This window comes from Mauremys reevesii, linkage group 7 (genome assembly GCF_016161935.1).
Source record: "Mauremys reevesii isolate NIE-2019 linkage group 7, ASM1616193v1, whole genome shotgun sequence".
Lineage (NCBI taxonomy): Eukaryota > Metazoa > Chordata > Testudines > Geoemydidae > Mauremys > Mauremys reevesii.
In genome coordinates, this window is record NC_052629.1 from 69,128,583 (window position 1) to 69,154,947 (window position 26,365).

At 47.6% G+C, this 26,365-nt stretch overlaps 1 protein-coding gene across 1 annotated transcript in view; it reads right to left on the minus strand.

Moving 5' to 3' along the window:
* The window catches only part of TLL2 (tolloid like 2), a 202,912-nt gene that overhangs the window by 7,876 nt on the left and 168,671 nt on the right, over positions 1 to 26,365 (minus strand). Inside the window, exons 12-18 of the mRNA XM_039482452.1 lie at positions 20,309 to 20,454; positions 16,970 to 17,165; positions 13,536 to 13,661; positions 10,775 to 10,935; positions 9,900 to 10,080; positions 6,707 to 6,832; positions 4,646 to 4,773 (exon numbers count right to left, since the gene is read on the minus strand). Of these exons, the coding sequence (XP_039338386.1) occupies positions 4,646 to 4,773; positions 6,707 to 6,832; positions 9,900 to 10,080; positions 10,775 to 10,935; positions 13,536 to 13,661; positions 16,970 to 17,165; positions 20,309 to 20,454 (1,064 nt within the window). The remainder of the gene's footprint in view (positions 1 to 4,645; positions 4,774 to 6,706; positions 6,833 to 9,899; positions 10,081 to 10,774; positions 10,936 to 13,535; positions 13,662 to 16,969; positions 17,166 to 20,308; positions 20,455 to 26,365) is intronic.

A 26,365-nucleotide genomic window follows, 5' to 3' on the forward strand; every position in this document is an offset into this window, starting at 1 on the left:
AACAGAACATTAAGGTTGCAAAGTCAAGCACTGGAAAGTTAGGAAATGCCTGAGTTAGGATTGCCTGGTCAATCTTAACTGTGCCCCCTTGTGCATATGCATTATGATACAGTCTTTAAATACAAGATCACATACTATTTTCCCCCCACAGGGCTCCTGCATCATTCGGTGCATAGGTACTTATTCAATATTTCTTTTAAGCCCCTCATTCAGTGTGTGGCCCCAGGGCTTCTGCACACCATCCAAATCTTGCACTGAATATAAAAGTATGAATTTCTTCCTTGGTATTTCTATGGTGCTCACCCCATAGTATTTGAGTGCTTCACAAACACTGCTGAATGTATCTTTGCAACAAAAGCCTTTGGAATTAGCTGGTGGCATTATCCCCATTTTACAGCCGGGGACCAAGGCCAAAACTGTTGGATGTTTCCACGAATTTTGCGTGCCCAATCTGAGATATCTACAGCCTCATTTTCCAAAGTAGCATTCTAGGGTGACTTTATGTTCAAAGCACAGCTCCTGACATCAGCTGCAGATGGGAGCCCCCAGCAGTTCCACACTTCAGGCCCCAGGTGTCTCAGACTGAACATCAGAAAAAGAGGAACACACCATTAGGGGCCACCTGTGAAAACGGTAGGTTAAAATGAATTGCCCAGCATTACACAAGGACTCCATGGCAGGAGAGAATCCAGGGTGACATTCACCTTCCTCTTCTCTTCCCTGCCTCATTCACTGCACACCTTCCAACTTCTGCAGGGCCTACAGACAACAGCCTCCTTCATTAGACAATCTTGATTCATCCCCAGAGCTGGTCCAGGCTGTGCACTGAATGAGACAGGGATCCTGCAGGAAAAATAGCATGTGATCCTGTAATTAAAGACTGTACCTAGCGCATAAGCATGAGAAGTCTGAAAAAAAGTTGCAAGGTGCTCCCGGCTCTGCCTCTCATTCAGGTCAGCTATGGTCATATAGAAAACTACCAAAACACCCCAACACTATACTAGAGCTCTGGATTGATTCATAGTGTTCAATGAATCGTCTCTCCTCACTGTCATATTTTTTGTCCTTCTGCAGCATCTTCCATCTGAGGATCACAATACATTTTGCCACTATTCAGAATGGGATTAAGGATTTAATGGATTAGCAGCAGGCTAACTGACAGATCTCTAAAAGCAGTGGTGAGTGGGGCATCATCAAATAACAGAGATGTTGCTAATGGGGTGCTGCAGGGATCCTTGCCAATATTACTAGTCACCATTTTTATCAATGATCTGGAATTAAACCTCAAATCCCTGCTGATAGAGGTTGGAGATGACACAGACAGGGGGAGGGGTAAACAATGAGGAGGAGAGGGTGATCTGGATCGCTTGGTAAGATGGGCTGTTACAAATACAATGTGTTTTTATACAAGCAAATGCAAAGTTATCCACCTGCGAACAAGGAACACAGTGATTTTGAAAAGGATTTAGAGGTCACAGTGGACAAGCAACTCACGTGCGTTCTCCGTGCACTGCTGTGGCGATGCGATCCTTGGATGTATCAACAGGAGACTAGTGAGCAAGAGAAGGGAGGTGATTTTACCTCCGTCTATGGCACTGGGAAGACCAGTACCAGAATACTGCGTACAGTTCTGGTATCCACATTATAAGAAGGATGTTGAAAAATTGGAGAGGATGCAGAAGAAAGAGTCACAAAACCAATTTGAAGACTGGAGAAAAATGCCTCACGGTGACAGGCTTAAAGAGCTCAATCTGTTCCGAAAGAAGATTGAGAGGTGGCTCGATTATGATGTTTCTAAGGTACCTTCTCAAGGAGAAAATGCCCGGTACTAAAGAGCCCATTAATCTAGCAGAGGAAGGCAGCACAATAACCAATGGCTGGAAGCTGAAGCCAGACAAATTCAACTTAGAATTAAGGCCCAATTATTATTTTTTTAAAGTGAAGGTGATTAACCATTGGAACAGACTATCAAGGTGGATTCTCTTTGTCTTCAGATCAAGACTGGATGACTTTCTGGAAGAGATGCTTTATCCAGACACAAGTCATTGGGTTCATTAACAGCCTGTGACATACAGGAGGTCAATGGGTGCTCAGACCTTGTGGTCAGGGCAGGAGTCGGAGTAGGCAGTCGAGGCAGGGGTCAGAGCTGGTGTCGGAGTAGGGAGTCGTGGCAGGTGTCGGAGTCAGGAGTCAAGCCAGAGGTGAAACAGGAGCCGGAGCCAAAGGCCAGCGCTAAGACAGAATCCCAGGAGTCGGAGCTGAGGATTGGAGCCGGGGCAGTTGGAAACCAGGGCAAGAAGGTTCAGGAGGCGGGGATAGGGCAGGGCTAAAGTCAGGAATTGGGGACTAGGCTTGGAGCCATGTGGCAGATAGCAGGGTCTGTAGCAGTAGCAAGCCAGAATCCACCTTACTGCACAGACAACTTCCTGTGTCTCCTTCTGGCTTAAATAGAGTATTCGGCCCAATCGGGTTCTGGGGCTCCTCCAATCAGGTGCCTGTGAGCGGTACCTTCAGTGGAGCATAAGGCCTTATGGCTCCCAATTCTCCAGTCGCTAGCAGAGCTGTCAGGTGGTAGCAGCCCATGGGCCCAGGACCTGCAGATCCCCACAGTCAGACGAGATGATCTAATGGTCCCCTCTGCCCTTAAGCTCTATGAATTCATGAGTGTCACAATTAATCAGCCCCACATCTCTTCCCCGAGGAAAGTCAATAGTATCTCCACGCCAAAGAAGGGAATAGCTGGGTTCCCTCCCTGTGCACTAAACCCATGCAGGCCATCTCCTGCAGACTCACCAATAGAATCTAAGTCATTTGATAAGCAGGGCTGTGCTGTAGTCACAAGATCCCCCACTCTCTATTGTGCTCTCATCATCTCTAGAGCCGTTCCAGTGTCTACAGGACATTAAGCCTAGACCTGTGTGCTCAGCAGGCTGCATCGGTGCCTGTGTTATGCACCAAAATGTCAATCAAGAGTCAGTGCCCCCGGTGTTTGACAGCCCCTGCCACACATGGGATCTCACGTAAACTAGGCCGATCTCTTCCAAAGAAACCCAGCAGCAGGAGACAGACAGATAGCTATCGCCATGTTGGATTTTCACACACTCCTAAGTCCCATTGTCAGAAGTGACTTAGCCACTCAGGAGCGTGTCCCCCATTGACTTTCAATGAGACTGAAGCTTCCAAGGCATGTCTGAAAATTATACTCTCCATCCCTGTCTCAGGAGCCTCCGAAAGAGAGTCAGAGTTCAAGGCCAGAAGGGACCACTGAGTCTAGAACATCTGATCTGACCTCCTTTGTATCACAGGGGGTCCCCTCTCTGGGTAGCATGAGCCACCGTGCCTCCCTGTTCTTATGGGCTGAAAGCTCTATCCCCAGGGCTCTGAAAGCTGCTGAGAATTTTTTGGGTTTTTTTTAAGTTACTCCAGGTCAGGGATATCTCATCACCTACACATACAGCCATACTCAGGGGTTCCCATTTACAATGCGTGGTGGGAGCCATTAGCAACCAAGATCAGCCCTATGTCCAGAACAGGAAATAACTGCCTCTCCCCAGAAGCCCTGTGTATACTAGCAACTGCTTGCAAGTGTTGACTCTCATAGTACCACTGTGTGGCTTGAGATAAATGGCGAACTGGAAATCCTGACTGATGAGACAACTAAAGGCATCTACCTTCAAGCAACCAGCTACGGTCTCTTTAGCTGCAGTTTCCTGTCACATCCACCATGAATGCCCTGGGTTTGTTATATTCTTAACTTTAAAGCACTCTCACCCATTGTACCAGTGACATGTGGAAAGGTTAGGAGGGTTCATATTGCTGCAAAAGATGGGGTGGGCTTTGCTAACAATGAGAAAGACAGCCCCATTATTTGAAGAATCCTTTGTGAGAGGAAAGTTGGTCCAGTGGTTAAGTCACTGAACTGGCATTTGGGAGATTTGAGTTCAAATCCCAGTTCTGCCACTAACTTCTGTGTAGACTTGGGCAAATCCTTTAATCTACCCTATACCTCGGAACCTCATCTGTAAAATGGGGTGCCATTTCACACACAGGGATGCTGCAAGAATAAAGTCCCATTCGCAATGGGAGGTTCTCAGATAGTAAGTGAGGAGGGATGCTAAGGGTCTGTTTACACTGCAAAAATGAACTCTGTCAAAGCCCCAGTTCAACTGACTTGGGCTCATGCTACAGGCTAAAAACGGCAGTGCAGAGATTCCTGCACAGGCCAGAGCCTGGGCTCTGAAGCCCGGGCTTAGGGTGGGTCTCAGAGCTCCAGCAGGTTTGGGTTTTTTCTCCCCAGCGCAGTACCTGGGCAGATGGATCCTACTTGCAATGGGAGGATGAGGACAGGACAGTGTGCACTCGCTATACCTGTACTCAAGGGGGAGTGGGATGTGCCCCCAACCTCCTCTCCCAACACCTCTTTGGCAGCATGAGCACCCGCAAGGTCACTGCCTCTTCCACTTCCTGCCCCTTACGAGCAGAGAATGGGGCACAGTCTGACCAGCTCCATCTGAGCCACTCCACCCCGCAGCTCACCAAGGCCCCGGGTAAAGCGCAGCGTTCACTCACCCCCAGCACACAGCAGATGGACGATGTTTGTAAAAAGAAAAGCAGAGTTAATCCCCCTCCCCCCCGGGTTACTCACGATTTTCACCCGGTGGCCGGGAGTCGCGGAAATGTTCCAGGTGCATTCCTTCCGGCTGGGGTACTTATCAGGCCAGTTTGGACTCGCCATTGTTCCTTCTGCGCTGCTCACTTTGTGCTCACAGCCAGCTTGGGAGAGAGAAAACCCAGTCACCTAGTCAAGTCTCTGTAGCTGTAGTGTGCTAGAGGCAGCTCCCAGGCCAAGATGTGGCAAAACAGGAGAAGGATTTAATCATGGAAGAGAGACTCTTTTATAATTGCTGTGTAACACTGCGCCCCTGGGAGAGCTGTCAGCTGCTAGGACAGGGCAACCTGGGACCTCTGGATCTTAAAGCATAAGCCTCTACTGCCACAGCTACAACACCCATCTCTGTTAGCAACGGCTGCAGCAGGCTCATGTGTCTCTGTAGCTCAGAGAAGGACAGAGCCCCACCCTGCCTGGGCAGGGGTTACAGTTCTAGCTCCTATACCATGAGGGGGGAGCGGTAGGGCAAGTGCACTTCCCTGTCTCACATGCGGAGCTTCCCCGCAGAACCTGTGTGCGTTCTGCTCCCACCCTGGGCAGAATTCTCATCTCCCTCTCTCCCCACCTCGCCCACACTCCCTCAGGTGCTTGCTTGCCCTAGTAGTGCTGGAACACAAGGTGGCATTGGGTGAGCACTGTGATTTGGAGGGCTTGGACCACAAGTGTTTGTGCCGCTCACAAGCGTTCAAAGGCTTTGGCCAAGTACATTTCCAGTCCCTCGGGCTTTGTCTGCTGCTTGCCTTGTATTTGCTGGAGCTGGGTTTCACAGGCACCAATGGATTTTCATTTCCATCTGATGGATGCTCAGGGGCCTGCATGAACGGAGCGAGTGGTCTCCATCCACTGATGTTGCCCTCTGTTCACAAAACCCACAGCCACGCTCTGTTGCCAATCTCAGCAGACACACCAAACAGCGGCATGTTCTAATTGCAGGCAGCTTGTACTGCCCTCTCTGTGCTTTCCCCTTATGTGGCTAAACAGAAGACTCCAGCCTCTGCAGCTCAATCTTTTACCAGCCCAAGATTTGCTCTTTAAAGACTGTTTATTCCTGCTGTGTGAATTATTGGACCAGGCCTGTTCTGCACTCTTGACTTCAGTAAGAGCCACTGGCATTCACCGCTGAGCCTTTTGCTTGGGCACAGTGGGGACGCTGGATCAGTTGCTCTTGCCAAACAACACTATGGATTGGGGAGATCGCTGAGGAGATGCCCGTCTGAGGTGCCACCTACTTACGAAGACTGGCTGAAGCAAAACTCCACAATAGCGTTAAATGCAAAAATTACCCCTCTCCAGCCAACTTCTGGAAGAAGAGTGAATTAGTGTCATATGGACACAGGAAATAGCTACTCTCCTTGGGCCTAATTAACTAACGGCACCAATACACACACATCCATAGGCTTCGATGGAACTCAGTTTCTTCATTCCATCATTCCTTATCTCCCTCTCCCTCCTATTCTGGTTTTGGAGCCACTCTCCTCTGTATTTCCAGAGGTTTTCTGGAGTCAGATCACTTTCACCGGAAGGCTAAGAGTTTCAAAGGAGACTCAGGGGTCTGTCTACAGAGCCCACGGCAGCAAGCCACTCGGCCTGGCTCAATGGACCTGGGCTCACGCTACCACACTAAAAACAGCTGTATAGACACTGCAGCTCAGGCTCTGAAGCCTTGGGAGGGGGGTGCTCCTTAGCCCAAACTGCAACATAGCAGTGTTTCTACACAGCCATTTTTACAGCGCTAGTGTGTGCCCGGCAACCTCAACTCCCTAGACCTGGACTGGGAAGCTCTGTGTAGAGCAGCCTAAATCAGCCCTGAAATTCAATGGGAGTTGAGCCCCTACCTCTCTTGGGCTCCTTTAACAACTTAGGCTGAGAGGTTGTCATTGGTGCATCTGCATTATGCTCTGTAAAGAGGCTTTTGTTCACCTGTCCTTACCCACAAATTATCCTTTGCTTGCTGCATTATTCACATTGTTTAGGGAAAACTAAACAGCAGGTTTGGAAATAAACCAATGCTTCCTCGCTGCAGTTAGTGGTGCTCACCTTCTTTGCAATCGTGGCCATTTTCATGCAGCATGAACCCATTCCTGCACTGGCAGACATAGCTCCCAAACGTGTTGACACATTCGTGCTGACATCCGCCGTTGTCTTTGGAGCATTCATCTTTATCTGGGGAGGGGCATATGAACAGCACTTAATTCCTTGTCAAGAGAGAACCAAATCTGATGCCAGCTGGGAGCTCTCTCTGCTAGTGTAGAGAACTACCCTAAATCTCAGTCGCTGGATCAGGTCCAGCCACTTTGTTCTTTCCCCAGTTCACTGTCCTTCCTCACAATATAACAAACTACATGGGTCTGGCACAGGGGTGGGCAAACTTTTTGGCCCGAGGACCACAGATAGGAGTTGCAAAACTGTATGGATGGCCGGGTAGGGAAAACTGTTCCTCCCCAAACAACCTGGCCCCTGCCCCCTATCTGCCCCCTCCCACTTCCCACCTCCTAACTGCCCCCCTCAGAATCCCCAACCCATCCAACCCCCCCCACTCCTTGTCCCCTGACCGCCCCCTCCTGGGACCCCCTGCCCCTAACTGTCCCCCGGGAACCCCATCCCCTATCCAACCCCCCACACTCCCTGTCTGCCCCAACCCATAACCACATCCCAGTCCCCTGACTGCCCCCGACTCCCATGTCTATCCAACACTCCCCTGTTCCCCGTCCCCTGAGAGCCCCCCCCAAAACCTCCATCCCATCCAACCACTCCCTGCTCCCTGTCCCCTGACTGCCCCCCAGGACCCACTGCCCCTTATCCAACCCCCCCCCACACACACACACACTTCCTGCCCCCTTACCATGCCGCTCAAAGCAGCAGGAGCCTGCAGCCCCGCCACGCAGAGCGCTGGCAGCGTGGCGAGCTGAGGCTGCGGGGAGGGGGACAGCATGGGAGGGGCCAGGGGCTAGTCCCCGGCAGGGAGCTCAAGGGCCGGGCAGGACAGTCCCATGGGCCGGAAGTGGCCTGGGGACTTAGTTTGCCCACCTCTGGTCTAGCACATAAAGTACATTTTAAATGTTTCCCCCAATTTATAATTAAACACAAAAGTAACAAAGCTTGACTAGATGAGAATAGCACTCAGGAAAACTAACAGGCAAATGTACCAGTCCTGGCAAAAATCCACTGGTCCATCTTTATACTGGCAACCCTGCTTCATGCTCAGCTCTGTGCTGATGCTCCCTTAAGCAGCTTCCCTCTGCTCATTGCCAGCAGCTCCCCGGTTCCTCCACTCACCAAGTGTCTAGTGGAAAGAGCTGTCTGCTGCCCAGGGGGTCTGTGGCTGGTGCAGAGAAAGAGGATGCAGGCAGGTAGAGAGAGCTGCTGCCAGGTAAGTTTCCCCCCATGACTGCAATGTGCCACCACAGGAGCAGAGAGTGAGAAAGATTGGGCAGAGGCAAGCAGATGCTTTCACCCATGCTCCTGTGGCTTGCACGAGCCACGAGAGCAGAGAAGATGGACAGATAGGTGTGTGGCTGCCCGGTCAGCAGGAGGGGGCAGTTTTACAGGGCCGTGTGGTATGCTGCACACAGGAGACTTTGGAAGAAAGCATAGAATGAGGTATAAATAGAGAAGGTAGATCAGACCCATCTATTCAGCCTTTCCCATAATACAAGCACATCGGGGTGTGTGACAAAACTGAAAGGTAACATTTAAAACCAATGAAAGGAAACACTTCCACATAGTACATGTGCGACAGATCTGGCAATTTCCTTGGGAGACCTTACTGAGTTAAGTTTAAGTATCATCGGGGTCCATTGTAGTAAATGAACGGTGGATGTATTATTGTGCGTGGAACTGCCTAGATGTGAGACCTGGGGTTCAAAGGACAGTACTGAACAGTTTGGACTTTTGGAACAAAAAACGTTAAGTGGCTTTCCTGGGGAATACCCAGGGGGAGGTGAATGCAAATTCCTCACTTCTGGTTATGCAAAACCCTAGACTTTTGAAGCCACACCCCGAGGAGAGGGCCTCTGTCAGCTGATCACCTGTTACATGAGGCCAAGATCAAAGGTCCAAGCTGTATAAAGGAAAGACTGAGCTTTTCCTGGTTGTACTGGTTCTGAATCTGAGACAGTTATGAATTTGTAACCACGGGGAAAGCCGGTTGTGAGGGATGAAGTATTGACACCTACCAGAGCCCGACGTTGTAGCTGAGGGGTGACCTCTGGGATGCTTTTTAGCATGCATGTAGGTTCTTTTATTGTTTTTAATATTTTTTCTCTCATAACTTCGAAGAACAAACAAAGTGCAGATGCTGGCCTGCATAGGCAGTCTGGCTTGCTAGGAATATCACAGTGTAGGCAGGGAACTGAGCAGCCTGGAAAAAACCCCAGTCAAGAGGGAGATAAACACGTGGGTCTCTGCCCAAGAAGGGTGATGGCTGAAAAGCCAGGAGCCTAGAGTGGGTGGCCTTGGTGGAGCATGGCAGGAGAATACACATGCACTTGCCCTGAACTATGACAGCATAATTAACCTCTGGAACTCTCTGCCACAAGGTGTCATTGAGGCCAAGATCCCAGCATGATTCAGCAGAGGACTGGACATTTATATGATAACATCCAAAGCTATGACGGTAAGGATTGAAGGGATCTAAACCCTCCTGGTTCAGGGCAAAAGCCAACCTCTAATTACTGGGGGCCAGGATGAAGCCTTCCCGAGAGGCAGGTTACCTCATGTCCTGCCTGCTGTGCTCTGAAGGGTCTTGTGCTGGCTAGTGTCTGAGACAGGACACCAGGTGATCTGCTGCTCTGATGAGTCTTCAGGACTGGATGTCTTTCTAAAAGGCATGCTCTAGCTCAAAACACAAGTTCTGGGCTTGATGCAGAAATTACTGGGAGAGGTTCTCTGGCCTGTGTTAAGCAGGTCTGGCCTTAAAATCTAAGGATCTGCAATCCCATATGGCAATTCCTGCATTGCTAGGGTAACGCGCAGCAGCCTTTGTGCCATGGAAATGGATCGTACAGAATTCACCACCCTTTCCCACTGTTGGGAGACAAGGGAAGAGGGAGAGACGGTACGCCGCAATAATGACTTTCATACAGCAGAAGGCAGAATGTAACCACTGATGCCATGGATGGCCAGACTTAACAGCATGGAGATGCACATTCACATGAAGCATGCGGTGCTCCCGAACACCCAGGACAGCCAGTGCCGAGAGCTTTCCTCCCCAAGGGACACAGCCACGTACCAGAAAAGAAGTGCACTTTGAATCCCTTTTTGGATACCGCGTTGTCTGATTTGAACTCCAGTCTCAGGTTGTTGCTATAGGATGTGATCACTTCCGGCTTCTCTGAGCCGCAGAATTTGCCATGGAGCTTGGAATCAGAAGCCAGCCCGCTGCGAACTTCTACGTAGTCGTATTTACAGACCTGCCAAGGGACAGTCAGATTTCATAGCGTGGGGGACTTGGACACACTGCATTGCAGATGTAGGATACCAAACAGCAAGAGTCCATTTTGCTCAGTGACACGGCAAGTGACACCATACACAGACTTGCCCGCCACCAGTAACACTCCCCCCGACCTGAGTCACTTAATGTCGTCAACTCCTTCACTTCCTGCCCCATCTTGTAGTATACTTGCATTTATCAGAATGGTTTTAGTTACATTTCATTTATCTCTATACGGCATTTATCTAGCCCCCTGTTACCACCTGAGCACCTCACAATCTTCAATGTATTTCTTTCCTCACCACCCCTCTGTGAAGTAGGGAAGAGCTATTATCCCAATTTTACATTTTCTTGTCTCAGGGAAAGAGAAACTAACAGTTACAAATGGAAAATACCCAGGATACCTACTAGCTATAGCAACAAGCTCATTTGTAACAGAAATAGCTCAGTACTTCTCTACTCCCTACAAATACGAACCAAAGAAAACAGATTCTGTTCTTTAAAGAAAGTCTTGCTAACTACTGCCACTTGCTCATTAAATGAAGGGCTGAGAAACAATGGGAAGCCCCCAAACCAAGACATAATACTGGGTCTCCTCTCAGTACCCCAGGATCTTATCAGGCTCCGGGCCAGTCAACAATCGCACCTACTAAATACATGGACCAGCTACATACATCATTGCCTTCCAGCTCAAAGACTTCAAACTGCAGAGAGATCCGGTACTGGGCTGGAGCGACCACCTGCCAGACGCAGTTTTTGTTAGTGGGATATTCCTTGGGCCACCCAGGGCTCGTGATGGTCCCATTGAGCTTGGTGATGAAGCCCCCACAGGCAGCTGGAGAGGCGACAAACGAACACAAGGTTTACTTGCCTCTGTCCAGACAGAGAAAAGATTGTGCCACGTTGTTCGCTAGGAAACAAGTCAGCACTAATTGGGGCAGTAGCAAAGGAAGGGCACGTGTTTCCAATCCCAGCCTTCAGAATGGATTTTAAAATAGCCGGGACTGGGGGAGAAAATGGAAAATCGCTTTCAGGCCACATCCTCGGCTAGTGAAAAACCAGCAGAGCTCCACCGAAGCTGCTAGACCTTTGCTGATCTACTCCAGTTGAGGATCTGGCCCATAGTACCACAGTAGCCTTTCAGGATTGGTCTCTACTGGACTTTGCCCCTCAAGTTCAGTGACAACCAATTAACTTGGGGGTAATTAACATGATTGTGCAGGCCAACATGGAGATTCCTTAAACATTTAGTCTAGGCTACAAATAGTTGCTCTATATCGTAGAGAGCTGCTTAGAACGAACATCCGTAGCCTCCATCAAGCGTGTAGGGTGTGCCCGTGCTAGCCTTTACAAACACCGCATGTACTCCATGGAAGCGGCAATCAATTGACTAGAGGTTGAAAAAGTCTAGTAAAGACAAACCGTTGGGTAGTTTATAATTTACAGGCCACGTCTACGCCAGGGAAAGGTTAGCACACACCTTTTTCCTAGTGAGGATAAAGCCAGAGTGTCTTTGGGGACTCGCACTCTCTCATTAGTGGCCCATTTTCTTTAAAACTTCACTAGCTTTTGGCTTTGTCTCCCCTGCAAAGGAGGTGTGACTTTACATCAAGACAGCTAACTCGGGTCAGTTCTCTAGACGTAAAACGCTAGTGGGGACAAGGCAAAAGTGGCTTTTACCTTCATGTAACTACTCATGGTCAACCTTACACACACTCACCCCTCACCACCTAGCATTGACCCCAGCTAGCTCTATCATGGTAAAAACTGCCTGTGTCTTGTCTCCACTAAGGTTTTACATAGAGCGAGCTAACATGAGACAGCTGTCTTGACGTAAAACAGACACCTATTCTGCATCATAGTTTCAAATTTCCCTGTTAGTACTTCAGTGTTTTATGGCTTTATTAGAGTTCAGAGTCTAACAAGGCACTGAATGCATTACCTCTAGAGCCAGCTGGAAAACAAAACACCTTATGAAATATTCTGATTTCCATCCAAACGTTCCAACCAGCTCTGCGCATTACCCTGAGGACTTCACTATTTTTAGTAGCTCATCCACAATCCCCACCCTACTGTTGGTGATTATCTTTATCTGAAGGACAGGGACTGATATGGCTGGCAGAATTCACATCCTCTACCACCTGCTCATTAATGTAAGCCTACTCTAGGCTGAGGAAGGAAACCGCACTGACATCTGGCAGTCAGTTTAGACACGTGTCTCTAGAAAAGTCTGAACATGGACCCCCAACTCTGCTAAGGGATCAAGACCCTGATTTAAAGTCTGTTAATATAGGATAGAAATTTTCAGCAGGGTTCTGCTGTTGGTCGTGAAAGCAGGACTGTTTTATTCTTTCTAGATTCAGGTTCTGCCTGTGTTCTCTTCTCTGCACTGTCACTCAGTGCATAACATGTCTTACAGCAATGCCTGAAAAAGCAAAGCAATTGCTCTTACATATGCCATTAGGGTTTCAGAGGCTACCATCCTCGTTTCCTGTACGGTAGGTGGATTGAGAGGGTAGAATATTTCTAGAAGTGCCTGTCAAATTATGCACAGGGGCTATCTAAAATACAGAGTGACTTTCAAAAGCCCTCAGGACTTGTCTACCTCTGCTGCCATTACAATCAATGGCAGGCCTGCCAGCTGCTTTAATGGGAGCAGAATTAAAGGAGACCCCAAGGGCTTTTGAAGATCTTGCTCATTTTGTTCACCATTTCCAAAACAGTTCTCAAATAAGGGGAGGAAACAAGGGAGACGAGTGGGGAGGGGAATCTCTCAATACAGCAGAGCTGTGCAGACTAACGCTTATTTAAAGAGATCAACCATTTACGTAGAGAGCTGATTGAAAAATTTCCCTCAAAACTGTTTTCCAGCAGAAAATTGGGGTTTGGGTTGAATGACATTTTTCATCAGAAGTGTCAGCTTTCCACAGGAAATGTAAACTTTCAGGACAAAAATGGCCATCCAGAAACCAAACCCTTTTTGGTTTCAGCTTCAAATTGAAACATGTTGATTCTGAATTCCGTGCCCCGCAGTTCTTTTCTGTGGCCTGGGCACCCCTAACTGGACCTCATCTCCCACCCGACTAGGTGCCGGTCATGTTGCCCTATCTCCCCTCACCCACAGGTGAGACTGTGGTGTATCACAGAAGATGCAGTCCAATCAGGGAGCCCAACCTATAGAGGAAAATGGGATAACAAAGCACCACAGCAGCAGAGAAATAGAAATATTTCAGTTTTTGGACAGAACATTTCAGATTTCAGCTTGTCACTGAAAATTCAATGCTTTCCACAAAAATTCTGATAAAACCTAAATTTTTGGTTTTGTCAAAATTTTCCATGGGGGGCAGAAAACCATTTTCAAACCAGGTCCACTTAACTATTCCTAACTGTGGCACCTCCCCACCAACCACGCTCCCCGCTCTGCAGGCTACTGACCCTCACAGCTCTTTTTATCAGCCGTCAGCTCGTAGCCAGGTTCACAGGCGCACTTGTAGCTGCCCAGCGTGTTCACGCAGCGCTGCTCACACCCACCGTTGTCCGGCCGAGAACATTCATCCACCTCTGTGGGGAGGAAAAGGCAACAATTCAAGCTCTCCTATCGGCCTGATCCCCAGCTCTGTTTTCACAGGCAGTGCTCGCAGGCTGGAGGACCACAGGTGCACCTGAAGAGGTCTTGCTGGCCAGTCTTGGCCTCACCAAGTAGGGGGCATACAATTAGCATCGCCAGCCTGCTGGCACCACAGTGGCCTTGCCAGCCAGCGGGCACTGAAGTGACACTTTCAGTCAACATCATTGGAAAAGGAAGTGAGGTCTCTTCTTGCAAAGACTTTGCTGCACTTTGCCCTCATTTGCAGTGACACTCCTGATTTCCTTTATGCTTAGCACCCAACACTAATGCGGGCAGCCTGCGTACACGCAGCCTTGGGAACAGTGCTTCGCTCCCACCAGCCTAGGAAGAGACTGGACTTGAAACCTGGCTTTTCTGATCAGATTTCTACATCCTGTGCTGCCATTCTAATGCCCAAAGGTCTGATTTATTGGCCTCTCACCCCATTCCTGGCAGTAATTCATCCCCACCATGACGCTGTATGGAAGATGGGTGACCATTTATAATATTAGTGATACCAATATTACAAAATTGCAGTGAATCTTACAAGATATGCCATGTAAGGTATCAGTTGGAAAGTTATGATTGGCTAAATATAATCATGTTTATATGTATGTATCATCTTTGTATTGTGAGTTATAAATATGGATGGTATATTTGTATAATGAACCTGTGCTGTGTTTTGGGTGGACACCCCTAGACAGATTGGCATCAGCACTATCCAGCCTGCTTAATGGCCCATCAAGGGCAATCAGTTGTACAATGAACCCATTGAGAGAAGGCAGGGCTAGGCTTATGAGTCAGCAGGACACTTAGGGTCATGCCTGTGGACAGGGGACTCCAAGAGCTTTTCCATGCCCATGTGCTGTGAGCTTGTGTTTGGGACAAAGGATATAAAGGCAGCCGCATCTTCTCCATTTGGTCTTCAATCCTGCTTCCCACCTCTGCAGTAACTTCTCTACAAACAGAAGCTTTGAACAAAGGACTGACAGACAGCCACACTTTGGATGTGCTCCAGAGGGACTCTACAAGCCAGCAAACTCACCTATGTTGCTAGGAACCTGATATATGGACTCTGAAGTCTTAGTTATGTATCTGATTGCTTTGACCATTGAGCAACTCTCTTCTCTTTCTTTTAGAATAAAATCTTTGGTTTTAGATGCTAAAGGATTGGCTGGCAGTATGGCATTTTGGGTAAGATCCAAACTAATACTGACCTGGCAATGTGGCTGGCCCTTGGGGGATCAGAAGAACATTTTGTATAGTGAGTGGAGTTTTAAATAACTCCTCACCTTACTGGCCTGTTTGCTGATTGGGAGCCAGAGAACTGGAATGCAATAAAGGGGGTTGTGTGATTTCCTTTTTTTAGCTTTTTGATAACTAGTGGGGGGGGGGTCAGGAGCACAGTTTGGGACTGGTTAGTGAATCTAACTACAGTGTTAACCACCAGTTTGGGAGAATCTGCTCTCCTTTTTGCAGCCTGCCATGACCTTGGCATTTTCAGTGTGGGCTACCCTAGGCACCTTGGGTCACCCCACCCACCCACACACACGGGTCGTTTCGTTAAGAGAACCTGGTAAAGATTATTGCTACGTTGGTTTGGTGGGGACAGCCTTGCCAACACGATCTCTTCGGAAGCCTCACCACCGAGTCGGGAAAACACCAGAGACAATAACCCCCCATTGAGAAGAGACAGTTTCCCTGCTTCTGTTTACAGGCTCACTGCTAAGAAAACTCCTCCCATTCGGTAGGTCAGCTGTTCCCAAACAGTTGTCCATGAATGGATGGTGCTCTGTGGCTGGTCATAGGATGCTAGCTCCTGTCCTAGCTGTTAAACTGCAGTAAAAGACAGCTAGACAAGTCACCTTTTCTACTTATTACTCCTCCATCTCAGCAACAGCAGCGGTTGCTGCAGGGATGTATTGGAATTGGGAAGGGTAGGCACCATGAGACATTCTAGTAAGAGGTGGCCCACAATGAAAGTGTTTGAAAAACCCCTGCTGATTAACTCTGGGCCACAGTGTTTGCGTCAGCCTCTAGAACCCTGCTTCTTCACCGCCAGGCTAAGACAGAATGCCCATGTAGGCTGAGACACAATGCCAGACTTCCTGCTCCATGTTAAAACTGGAAGGGAAGTGGGGTTAAATCATTTGCATGAGACAAAGCTTAGGTCATGGTCACTGGAGGTCCTGAAGCCATTTTCATAGGCTCATAGAACCACAGGGTTAGAAGGAACTGTAAGGGTCATCTAGTCTAACCCCTGCCAAAATACAGGATTTGTTGTGTCTACAAGATGGGGATGTGAGCTCTGGGGTCCTGGTCATTATACTTCACTAAGAATTTACCCTGGTGGTTTTAATTGGGGAACTATTTATCTTCAGTTCCTGACCTAACCAGCTTTGCACTGTTTAGGAGCAGCAATGTCCCTCTCCAGAGATGTCTGCATTTCAGTACAGGTCAGTGTATAATGCTTTGGGATGCTTCCAGATAAAAGGTACTATATAAAACCTAAAACAGCCACAACATTATGAATATTATATGCACTTCAGAGATTGTCTGCATAACTGAGGACTGCTCTAGCTTCTCCATAAGGATAGCATGGAGTAGCAAAAACTAGAATAACCCCAATGGTCACATTTCTGGCTTGAAGACAAGGTAATCCCTCATTTTTGGGGCCCCATCCCCTAACTGTTGGACCTGAGTAGAAGGCTTAGCCCTTAAGGACTGATTCTGTATAGGTTCATGGCTGGTTTATTCTCACATTTAAAAGTTAGTGTCCCATGTTCTCATAAAGCACAGATTTCAACCCACACTTCTACTCAAGTTTTTTAAGCTGTCGGCTGCTTTGTATGTTTCATGTTTCTTCCAAACAATGCAAGACACACATTAAATTCCTGGTCATTACAAAATTCATTAAGATAACGGGTGCACCCAGAGTTGACTAGTTGAGGACTACAATGGCAAGTTGCCAGGAAGCTATGGGCCCCATCTGGTCTGCTTAAAATGGAGAGGGGAAAGCAGCCATTTCCTCTTTAAGAAGGAGCTATGTAGTCTTCAGCTCCCAGCCTGTGCTACTCCAAGCAGCTTGCGGTCTTCAGTTTAGACAGAGGCCTTATGTTGATTTTTGTCTGTGGGCCACATTACTGAACTCTATGGCCTGCACTTGGCCACCAGGCCATCCTTGGAGAGAGGTCTCAAGTGTCTCTGATAGAGAGGTTTCATCTTAATGAAACCACCTTAGGGTCCGATGTGTAATCCATACCTTTAAAGAAATTTGCTGCAAACCCTGCTTTATTGATGGACCCATCAGATGCAAACTTCATCAACACTTTATTTGAGCTGGATTTGATATCTTCTGGCTTCTCATAGCCGCAAAAGTGTCCAATCAAAGGGCTGTCCTCAGTGAGGCCATCTCTGATTTCCAGGTAGTCATAAGCACAACTGTCGTGCCTCTCAATCTGCAGAGGGAAAGGGAACACGCCAACAAAGGTCACCCACTTCACTCAGCCCCATCAGATTCCGTTTAGCTTTAAAGGATCAAAAAGCACAAATTGAGTCAATACAGTCAGGGCAAAGCTCTCTGGCTCAGCTAAAGCAGGGCTCATCTTTTCCCCCAGGCTTTTGAAACTGGGGAGGTGGGGAATTGTTAAGAGGGGAATGGGGCGGAGGGGGGGGAGATTTGTGGTGGATCAGTTTAAAAAATGAAACACACTCAAGTTCAGCAATTGAAGTTACGTTAACAGTGCCTGGAGCATGGGGACAGGTGGTCCTAAGGAACATTCCTCTCAATCGAAAGTATAACAAATAAACAAGTGGAACAGAATTTGGACCTCAAGGTTACCATCAGCCTGCCAATCTGCAGAGCACGTTATTGGTTGTATGGTTTAAAATGTCAGTTTAATTGAATGTGTAATTTGTGATTACTGACATAGCTACAGATCAGTCTCATCTCAGGTCCCAGGTGACAGCACAAAAAAATCCCCATCATAACTGGCCCCTTGCTGTTCATCCAGGCAGGGCTGAGGTGTACGGGCAGGGCAGCATGGGGGAAGTTTGCCTTGTCACAGAATCATAGAATATCAGGGACCTCAGGAGGTCATCTAGTCCAATCCCTTGCTCAAAGAGGACCAATTCCCAGCCAGATTTTTGCCCCAGATTCCTAAATGGCCCCCTCAAGGATTGAATTTACAACCCTGGGTTTAGTAAGCCAATGCTCAAACCACTGAGCTATCCCTTCTCCCAAAAAGGGTTGTTTTCATCCTTAGAAGTACTGCCCTGCAGCCATGGATAGTGTCTCTAAGAATAACTTTTACACATCAGACTACAGTGAAATATTCATCTGCTGTGCTAGGGAGCCAGGCCCCCTCTGTACAGGAAAGAGGTTGGTTAAGGCTGAAGAGTGACAAGCAACTGAGGAAGAACCAGTGAGGAGAGGAAGAGGCAGAGATTGCAATCCAGGCCCCAGTGAGAGTTGAACCTGTGACCCCTGGATTCTGAGACCACCACTTTAACCCCTGAGCTATGGAGCCACAACGTCCCTTATTTCAATGAAGAGGGCCTGAAGGACTGGCTCAGACCCTATTTTCCTGCCCCTCCATTTTCTCTTCAGTTCTTGGATCTTCATGTTTGTTTTACACACTCCTGAGGTTCGATATCTGCTCTGATCATGGGTCCAAAGCACCCACCGTATCATGCTGCCTCCTCCCAAGGGTATTGGGCCTGGTGGGACCCACTGCATCTCCTGCTAGTAGCTTTGAAGCCTCTTGCCTGCATCACGGGGCTGCCATCAAATCCCCTGCAGCCCCTTGAGATGCAACATCAGAGTGTTATATGGTCTTAGTTCTGTTGCCTTCACATGCCACCTTCCAATGAGACTCTGGTTCCTGACCATCTAAAAGAGTTGCCTTTCTCAGGCTCAGCAGCAAGGATGGGCAAATCCAAGGGATGATCTCCGAGCAGGGGAAGAACATCCCTGTATGCCAGACAGCATGGAAAACACCAACAGGCAAATAGCTCAAGAACTAGGGCTCCTTTGCTTTCCCAGCAGGATACCAAAGTCTCTGTATTGTGGCCACACCCCCTAAGTGACAGCAAAGGAGGGAGAAGAGCAACAACCAACTAGGCAGGTTGGGGAATGCCCTGGGGATTCATAGCCAACCCATTGGAGTTGATGGCCCTTGTCTGGACAAAACAAGCAGAAACTGGAGAGAACAATCCTGTGCTGGCCTTTACAAAAGGAAGATGGGAGCGAAAATGTATGTCAGGAAGATACGGCATGCCATCCCAGATCAGGGTCCGGCCCAGCCTATCTCCAGCCCTGCTACTTCAAAGAGTCAGAAAAAAAAATCAATCAAATCAGAATGTACCCGGCCAGTAGCGCAATGCCTACTGCAAACGCTGGGTGAAAATCCTTCCTGACCTCTGCAGAGGCTACCTGCTGTCCTGAAACATGACACTTCATTAGACATTTACAAATGCCACTGCTGGCCCTAAACTGATCTAAGCTCCAGTCCTGCCCCATTGAAAACAAGGGAAGTTTTGCTCTTGACTTCAGTGGGAACAAGATCAGGCCGCTAGACACAATATGATTTGCTAATCTCCAGGCACTGCCTAGTCACATGGGGTGAAGAGGTATCTTCCTTTTGTTTATTCAAAATTTACCCACCATTAAATTAATTAAATAACCCTGGGATCTCATGTTACATGACAGGGTAGTACAGAGGGGCTCGTCAGTTCTAAGCCCTTCTTTAATATTCTTACATAGCTCAGTTATTGTAAATCCTGTCTAATTTCTCCTTTCAAGGCTAAATAATCCTAGTTGCTGCAAACTCATCAGATGTAAGCCCCACCTCAACCTCTCAGCAACCTTCAAGTTGCTCTCTCTAATTTCTACTTTTCCATGAAGACCTGGCTGGTGATGCAGGGAATGGTCTGTCCCGAGGTCTTTATGGCTACTATAAGATTTAAAAGGGGGAGGGAGAAGATATGGATGTGTTCATGGGGGGTGCGGTCTCAACAGATCTATGAAGGGTTGGCTAGGGAATCGATGTTCTGTGCATTCTGCAATCCTCTCTCAACATTCCCCGCACGTAGAGTGTCCTGATGGGTAGTGCAGGGGATTGGGTGCCAGGACTTCTGGGCTGTATCCTGGCTCTGCCACTGCATGAGCCTAAGTAATTTGCTTCACTGTTACCTTGAACTCCTCACTGTTTGCTGAATCCTTCAGTTCTCATACTTTGATGGTGAGGTCTTTGAGGCAGGGCCTGTCTTCCTTATATGCACAGACAGAACCTAGCACTGGGACTTCTGAATGCTACTGTGATACACATAACCACTAACATGCTGTCAGGCAGTTTGCAGTCCTCAAATAAAAGCATTATGGGTAGATTATCTGAAGCAGCAAAGGAGGTATGCGCAGTACACACTTTTCACTGATGATAGTGGAATCAGGATTGGGTGGAAATAATTTTCTAAAACAAACATTTAGGGGGAAAATACCCCAGTTTCTACAAATTGTACGTTCTCTATCATACTTCCTTTTTACAGTCTCATTGGCTGCCATGTTAGTTTGGTTTAAGAGCACACACCTCAAACCTCTCACCTCAAATGCTTGGAACGTGAGTCCTACATGAAACCCCTCGGAAACCGTGATCCTCCAGACGCATTCTTTGGAAGGTCGGTAGTCATCTGGGTAATTGGGAGACTGAATCTGGCCAGCATCCTTGTGAATTTCTCCACCACAAATTGCTTCAGAAAAACAAACAGCACATGGACGAAATTACACATTGTGTCCTCACCGAATGCCTGCTCCCAGCACACCCTCTCCCCTTGCAAAGCCATTCTAACTACACTCATTCTACATGGCCCCCAAACAAACCGTGAAAGGTATTAAAAGCCTGACACAATACTGCTTAGTGCCTCTTGTCTTGCTGTGTCTGCCCCCAAGGATATCAGCTCTGTGGGGCAGGAATTGTTTGGATAGTTGTGTCTGGTACACCACTTAATAATTTAATTATCAAATTAATAATAGCAATCATACATGAAATGGACAATAGGAGGAGGAGGGATAGCTCAGTGGTTTGAGCATTGGCCTGCTAAACCCAGGGTTGTGAGTTTAGTCCTTGAGGGGGCCACTTAGGGATCTGGGGCAAAATCAGTACTTGGTCCTGCTAGTGAAAGCAGGGGGCTGGACTCAATGACCTTTCAAGGTCCCTTCCAGTTCTAGGATATTGGTATATAAACAATTAAAGCCCACAAAAAAGCAATGTGAAATCCTGCCACTAGATGGCACTGATTGCAAACATAATGCAAGTTCATGGGAAGATGTGCCTAAAGAACCAGCCAATCTAGTACAGCTTGATTGCATATGGTCTCATGGATATGCATCCCCAGATGCTCTGTAGACTTAGAATCCAGACACAGTCATTTCTCTCTGCAGGCAAGAAGTTGGGCAACACAGAGGTGGGACTGCACATTGCAAGTGTAGAGTTGGGACTTGCAAAAAAGGCCACAGAGAAGGAAGTTGCAGTAGACAATGTTAGGGCTATTTTCTAAATAAAACTTTTTATATTGGTAAGAGGATCAAATCAAGGGAAGTCAAAGCTCGACATAGGAATAGGTATCAGCAGTTTATGCTATCAGCACCAAGAGCTGTGTAGAGAATGTGTGTTTCTTTTTTAAACCGCCCTCAAAGCTTCGATTTATTTTTAAAAGTCAGCCTAAAAAAAATGAAGATACAATTTCAGAGCCCAGCATGACCTCTGCATGGGCTCTGTGGGTGGGTTTGTACAGCACCTTGCACAATGGGTCCCAATCCTGAAACTGAGCACTACCATAGCAAACATTAAATAACAATATGCACATTCGATTTCCAGCACAGAAACCAGGGTGACAATGAATGGTGAAGCTACTGGGTAGACTTGCCTCCAGATGAGTCTTAAAACCAAGACCCTGGCTACCTGAGAGAGTCCATAGCATTTCTGTATTAACCAACTCTAGTAGCTTGGCTACTCATTGCAACTTAGGTCTTCCTCTTAACAGCCCCACCCGCTGCAGTCTCAGTTGGAAAACTATTAGTCAATTCCACTCCTAAAAATCATCCTGTTATAGTGGTGCTAGTGCAGAATGGCTGCTGCATTTCTACCCCCACCCTCCCTCGTAGCAGCTGCATTTCAGTAGTGGCTCAGGGTATGTCTACACTATGGGATTATTCCGATTTTACATAAACCGGTTTTGTAAAACAGATTGTCTAAAGTCGAGTGCATGCGGCCACACTAAGCACATTAATTCGGCGGTGTGCGTCCATGTACCAAGGCTAGCGTCGATTTCCGGAGCGTTGCACTGTGGGTAGCTATCCCGTAGCTATCCCATAGTTCCCGCAGTTTCCCCCGCCCATTGGAATTCTGGGTTGAGATCCCAATGCAAAAACAGTGTCGCGGGTGATTCTGGGTAAATGTCATCACTCAATCCTTCCTCCGTGAAAGCAACGGCAGACAATCATTTCGCACCCTTTTTCCCTGGATTGGGAGCTCAGACAAGAATGCAAATGCTTTTCGGAGACTGCGGGGACTGTGGGATAGCTGGAGTCCTCAGTACCCCCTCCCTCCCTCCATGAGCGTCCATTTGATTCTTTGGCTTTCCGTTACGCTTGTCACACAGCACTATGCTGTGGCCTCTGTCTATCATAGCCTGGAGATTTTTTCAAATGCGTTGTCATTTCGTCATCTGTAACAGAGCTCTGATAGAACAGATTTGTCTCCCCATACAGTGATCAGATCCAGTATCTCCCGTACAGTCCATGCTGGAGCTGTTTTTGGATTTGGGACTGCATTGCCACCCGTGCTGATCAGAGCTCCACGCTGGGCAAACAGGAAATTAAATTCAAAGGTTCGCGGGGCTTTTCCTGTCTACCTGGCCAGTGCATCCGAGTTCAGATTGCTTTCCAGAGCGGTCACAATGGTGCACTGTGGGATACCACCCAGAGGCCAATACTGTCAATTTGCGGCCACACTAACCCTAATCCGACATGGCAATACCGATTTCAGCACTACTCCTCTCGTTGGGGAGGAGTACAGAAATCGGTTTAAAGAGCCCTTTATATCGATATAAAGGGCCTCGTTGTGTGGACGGGTGCAGGGTTAAATCGGTTTAACGCTGCTAAATTCGGTTTAAACGTGTAGTGTAGACCAGGCCTCAGTGTTTCCTAAATCATGTGGAGCAGCTGTAGCCACTCTATAGTTAAAGCTGAAGCTAGTTTATTATAAGCCCAGTTTTTGAAACGCTCCCCACCCTTCCCAATGTCCCTAAAATGAACCCAACTCCTCAAATTTTACACACATGGTCTCATCCCTGTGTAGATTTTGTCTGGGAAGTTTGGTAAAGTTAGCGAAAAGGGTTCTGAAGTTATGATATTTTTTTAATGGCTGCACTTATTTTTTTCCCCAAAACTTTTCCTAAACTGTGTTTGGCTGCACAATGGCCATGCCTATAAACGCCTAATTTGCTTGGATTTACTGAGGAGCGAAACCACAACTTCCTTTGACAGGTACACAGAACAATACTGAAATTATGAACGGACCTGTCTGACTCCAGGTTGTGTTGCACTAGTTGCTGGTCTGAGCCAGATGTTAAGGGGTGGTGATACATGACTGAAGAGGACTGCAGAAGGACAGGAGTCTTATAAGGAACCAAGGGAACTGAGGGAGAGGTGACTGGAAGGGAAAGATTGGAGGTGGCAGGGTGCCATGGAGCTGTGATCCCTGATGTCAGAATTTGGGAGACTCTTAGGATCAGGAGGTGGGGATGGATAGAGAGGAGCAGCAGTCTGGTGGAGATGGAGTGGGGTTGATGAACGGGGGCTTAGGGAATGGTGGGAGGTGTAAGGGGGTGGGGAGAAGCGGTATGGGACAAGGCTTAGTGTGTGTCCAGTTCTGGGCACCACATTTCAGGAAAGATGTGGACAAATTTGAAGTCCAGAGAAGAGCAACAAAAATGATGAAAAGTCTAGAAAACATGACCTATGAGGGAAGATTGAAAAAATTGGGTTTGTTTAGTCTGGAGAAGAGAAGACTGAGGTGGGACATGATAACAGTTTTCAAGTACATAAAAGGTTGTTACAAGGGGAGGGGAAATAGTTCTGCTTAACATCTGAGGACAGGACAAGAAGCAATGGGCTTAAATTGCAGCAAGGGAGGTTTAGGTTGGACATTAGGAAAAACTTCCTAACTGTCAGGATGGTTAAGCACTGGAATAAATTTCCTAGGGAGGCTGTGGAATCTCCATCATTGGGGATTTTTAAGAGCAGGTTGGACAAACACGTGTCAAGGATGGTCTAGATAATACTTAGCCCTACCATGAATCCAGGGGACTGGACTAGATGACCTCTCGAGGTCCCTTCCAGTCCTACCATTCTATGAGTCTATGGAAGGGAGGGTATGGACTGGGACAGGAAATGTGGCCATGGGGGCAGAAAGCAGGAGATCATGGCAGGGGAGTGGAGGGGCCCAAGAGGGAGACACAAAGGGGGTAAATGCAGGAGACTGAAGTGGACCATGAAGGCGGTGATGGAACAGACTGAGGGATATATACAGGAAATGGAGGACAAGAAAAGGTGCAGCTGCATCAAAACGAAACCAAAAAAAAGTTTTAAATTCTTCAGATATCCTAGATATAAGATGTAAGAGCTTAAAGTTACCCATGCAGCTAAAATCCTCCCTGTCCTCTGTCCATGACCTCCCTTATCCCACCCAGGAGTAACAACTCCCGCATGCTTCCTGTGGGCTTACTGAAGTCAGCAGGAAAAGTGCCCTGAATTGCTGGTCCTTGTAAGATCTGTTGGAGCAGAGCTCTCAATCCTGAGTCAAATCTCTCATGCTCATTAGATACAGGAAAATTCCCAAACCTGGAGTCCAGGCCGAAAGCGGGATTTTAACAGAGTCCACCAGAAAAACAATTACATACCTTCCAAAAAGTGTTAGGAAGTCAGGACATGGACAGATAATGGATCTGGCCAATTCCCCATGACTCTATAATCCTTTATCACTCACTCTCTCCCCACCCATCTGTAAGCTGGATTCCAGGAATCCATTCCCAACATATTATAACACCACCACACTGCAAAACAAAATGTGAGTGTTGTTACATATACAAACTTGTATAACCCTCCAGCACCACAAACCAACCCCAAGCAGATCAATCATGCCAATTCTATTCTTCAAAAATATTCTTCTGCTCCACTATCATCACACTGTGTAGGAACTAACAGTAGTGACTTACGACTGCTCCCTGAGGCTGCATTCCTTATGGAACCTTTATCACCCATTTAAACAAGCGAACAACATACACCCAACATACTTCCACTGCAGAACAAAACAAAGGGGCAAACTTCAGGTCAGTCAGTGCCATAAGGAGTGAGGACTGATGACGTGGCTGCGGAGAACTGGCTGGATACCAGATTTGCTCAGGTCAGGATTCGCTAATATTTGTTTGAAAGTGCATTTATTTTTTGCCAAGAGTGTACAGATTGCTGGGCAATAGCCAGACCCAGCTGAAGCCTGCTTCCCACCTCACTTCTTTATCTAAGTTTGGCTTGTACCTTGTACCTGTCAAGTGCTTTGGGAAGGTGCCATGAAAATGTGTGTGTATTATGTCCTGCCTCTTTTCAAACCACCACCACCTAGGTCTTATCTAGCGCTTTTCAGCTGTAGCTCTCAAAGCACTTCCCACAGAAGGTCAGTATCATTAGCCCAATTTTACAGATGGGGAAACTGAGGCAGGCCAGTGCCGAGCCCACCGTGCACTTGGTCACGTGGAAGAGGATATGCATCCAGCCCATGTGAAGGTACTTTTCATAGCACAGACTATTCAAGAAAGAACCTGAAATCAGAATCTGATCTGTTCTAAATCCAGAGTAACTCCACTGGGCCAGCAGTAATTGAGAGCAGCAGGGGGCTGTTTGTGATCAGAGCAAACCGAGAGAACAGTATGTCCCAAACTGGATTGCATGGATTTGATCCTGCACCAGAACAGTTTTGCCATTGACTTTGGCATGACCAGTCCCCTCCAGAGGAGCAGCAAAAGTTAGGCGCTGAAATAGAAGTGCATTGATTTTCAGAGCAGCTGAGAAACCCGGGTTTCCATTGAACCAGTGGGTGCTCACTCCCTCTGAAAACCACGCTGCTTTTCTGTAGGTGTCAGATTTCAGGCATTCTCATTTTAAAGAGTTGGCCTATAGCTTCAGTGAAGGTTTGGCCTGAGTCAAGATTTGGGCCCAAAGTTCTTAGTCCTGCTCAGGGTTGTTTGAGGTCTTCCAATGCGGGGTTGTATTTTTGGTGGATTTCATACTTTTTGACATTTAAAATTGATTCCACTCTTTCCAAAAGGTTCTTGCTAGTAATAGCCTGCTGTAATTGCAAGCAAAATGGATCGAGCTGGACAACAGCATGAACCTGCTCTCTAGGTATTTTCAACACAGGGAGAGACAAGACAAGTGGTGCTTCAGACAGGCAGTAAGTGCCAGGGCCAAAAATCCAGCCAAAAAGCTAAGTGATACAAATGAAGATCCATTTGTGTCACCAGTTCTGAGAATTACTTATCTTTCCGATCTCGCTGCTTTTGGTCCCCGGTAATTACTCTGGCAGACAGGGTAAGCAACAACAAA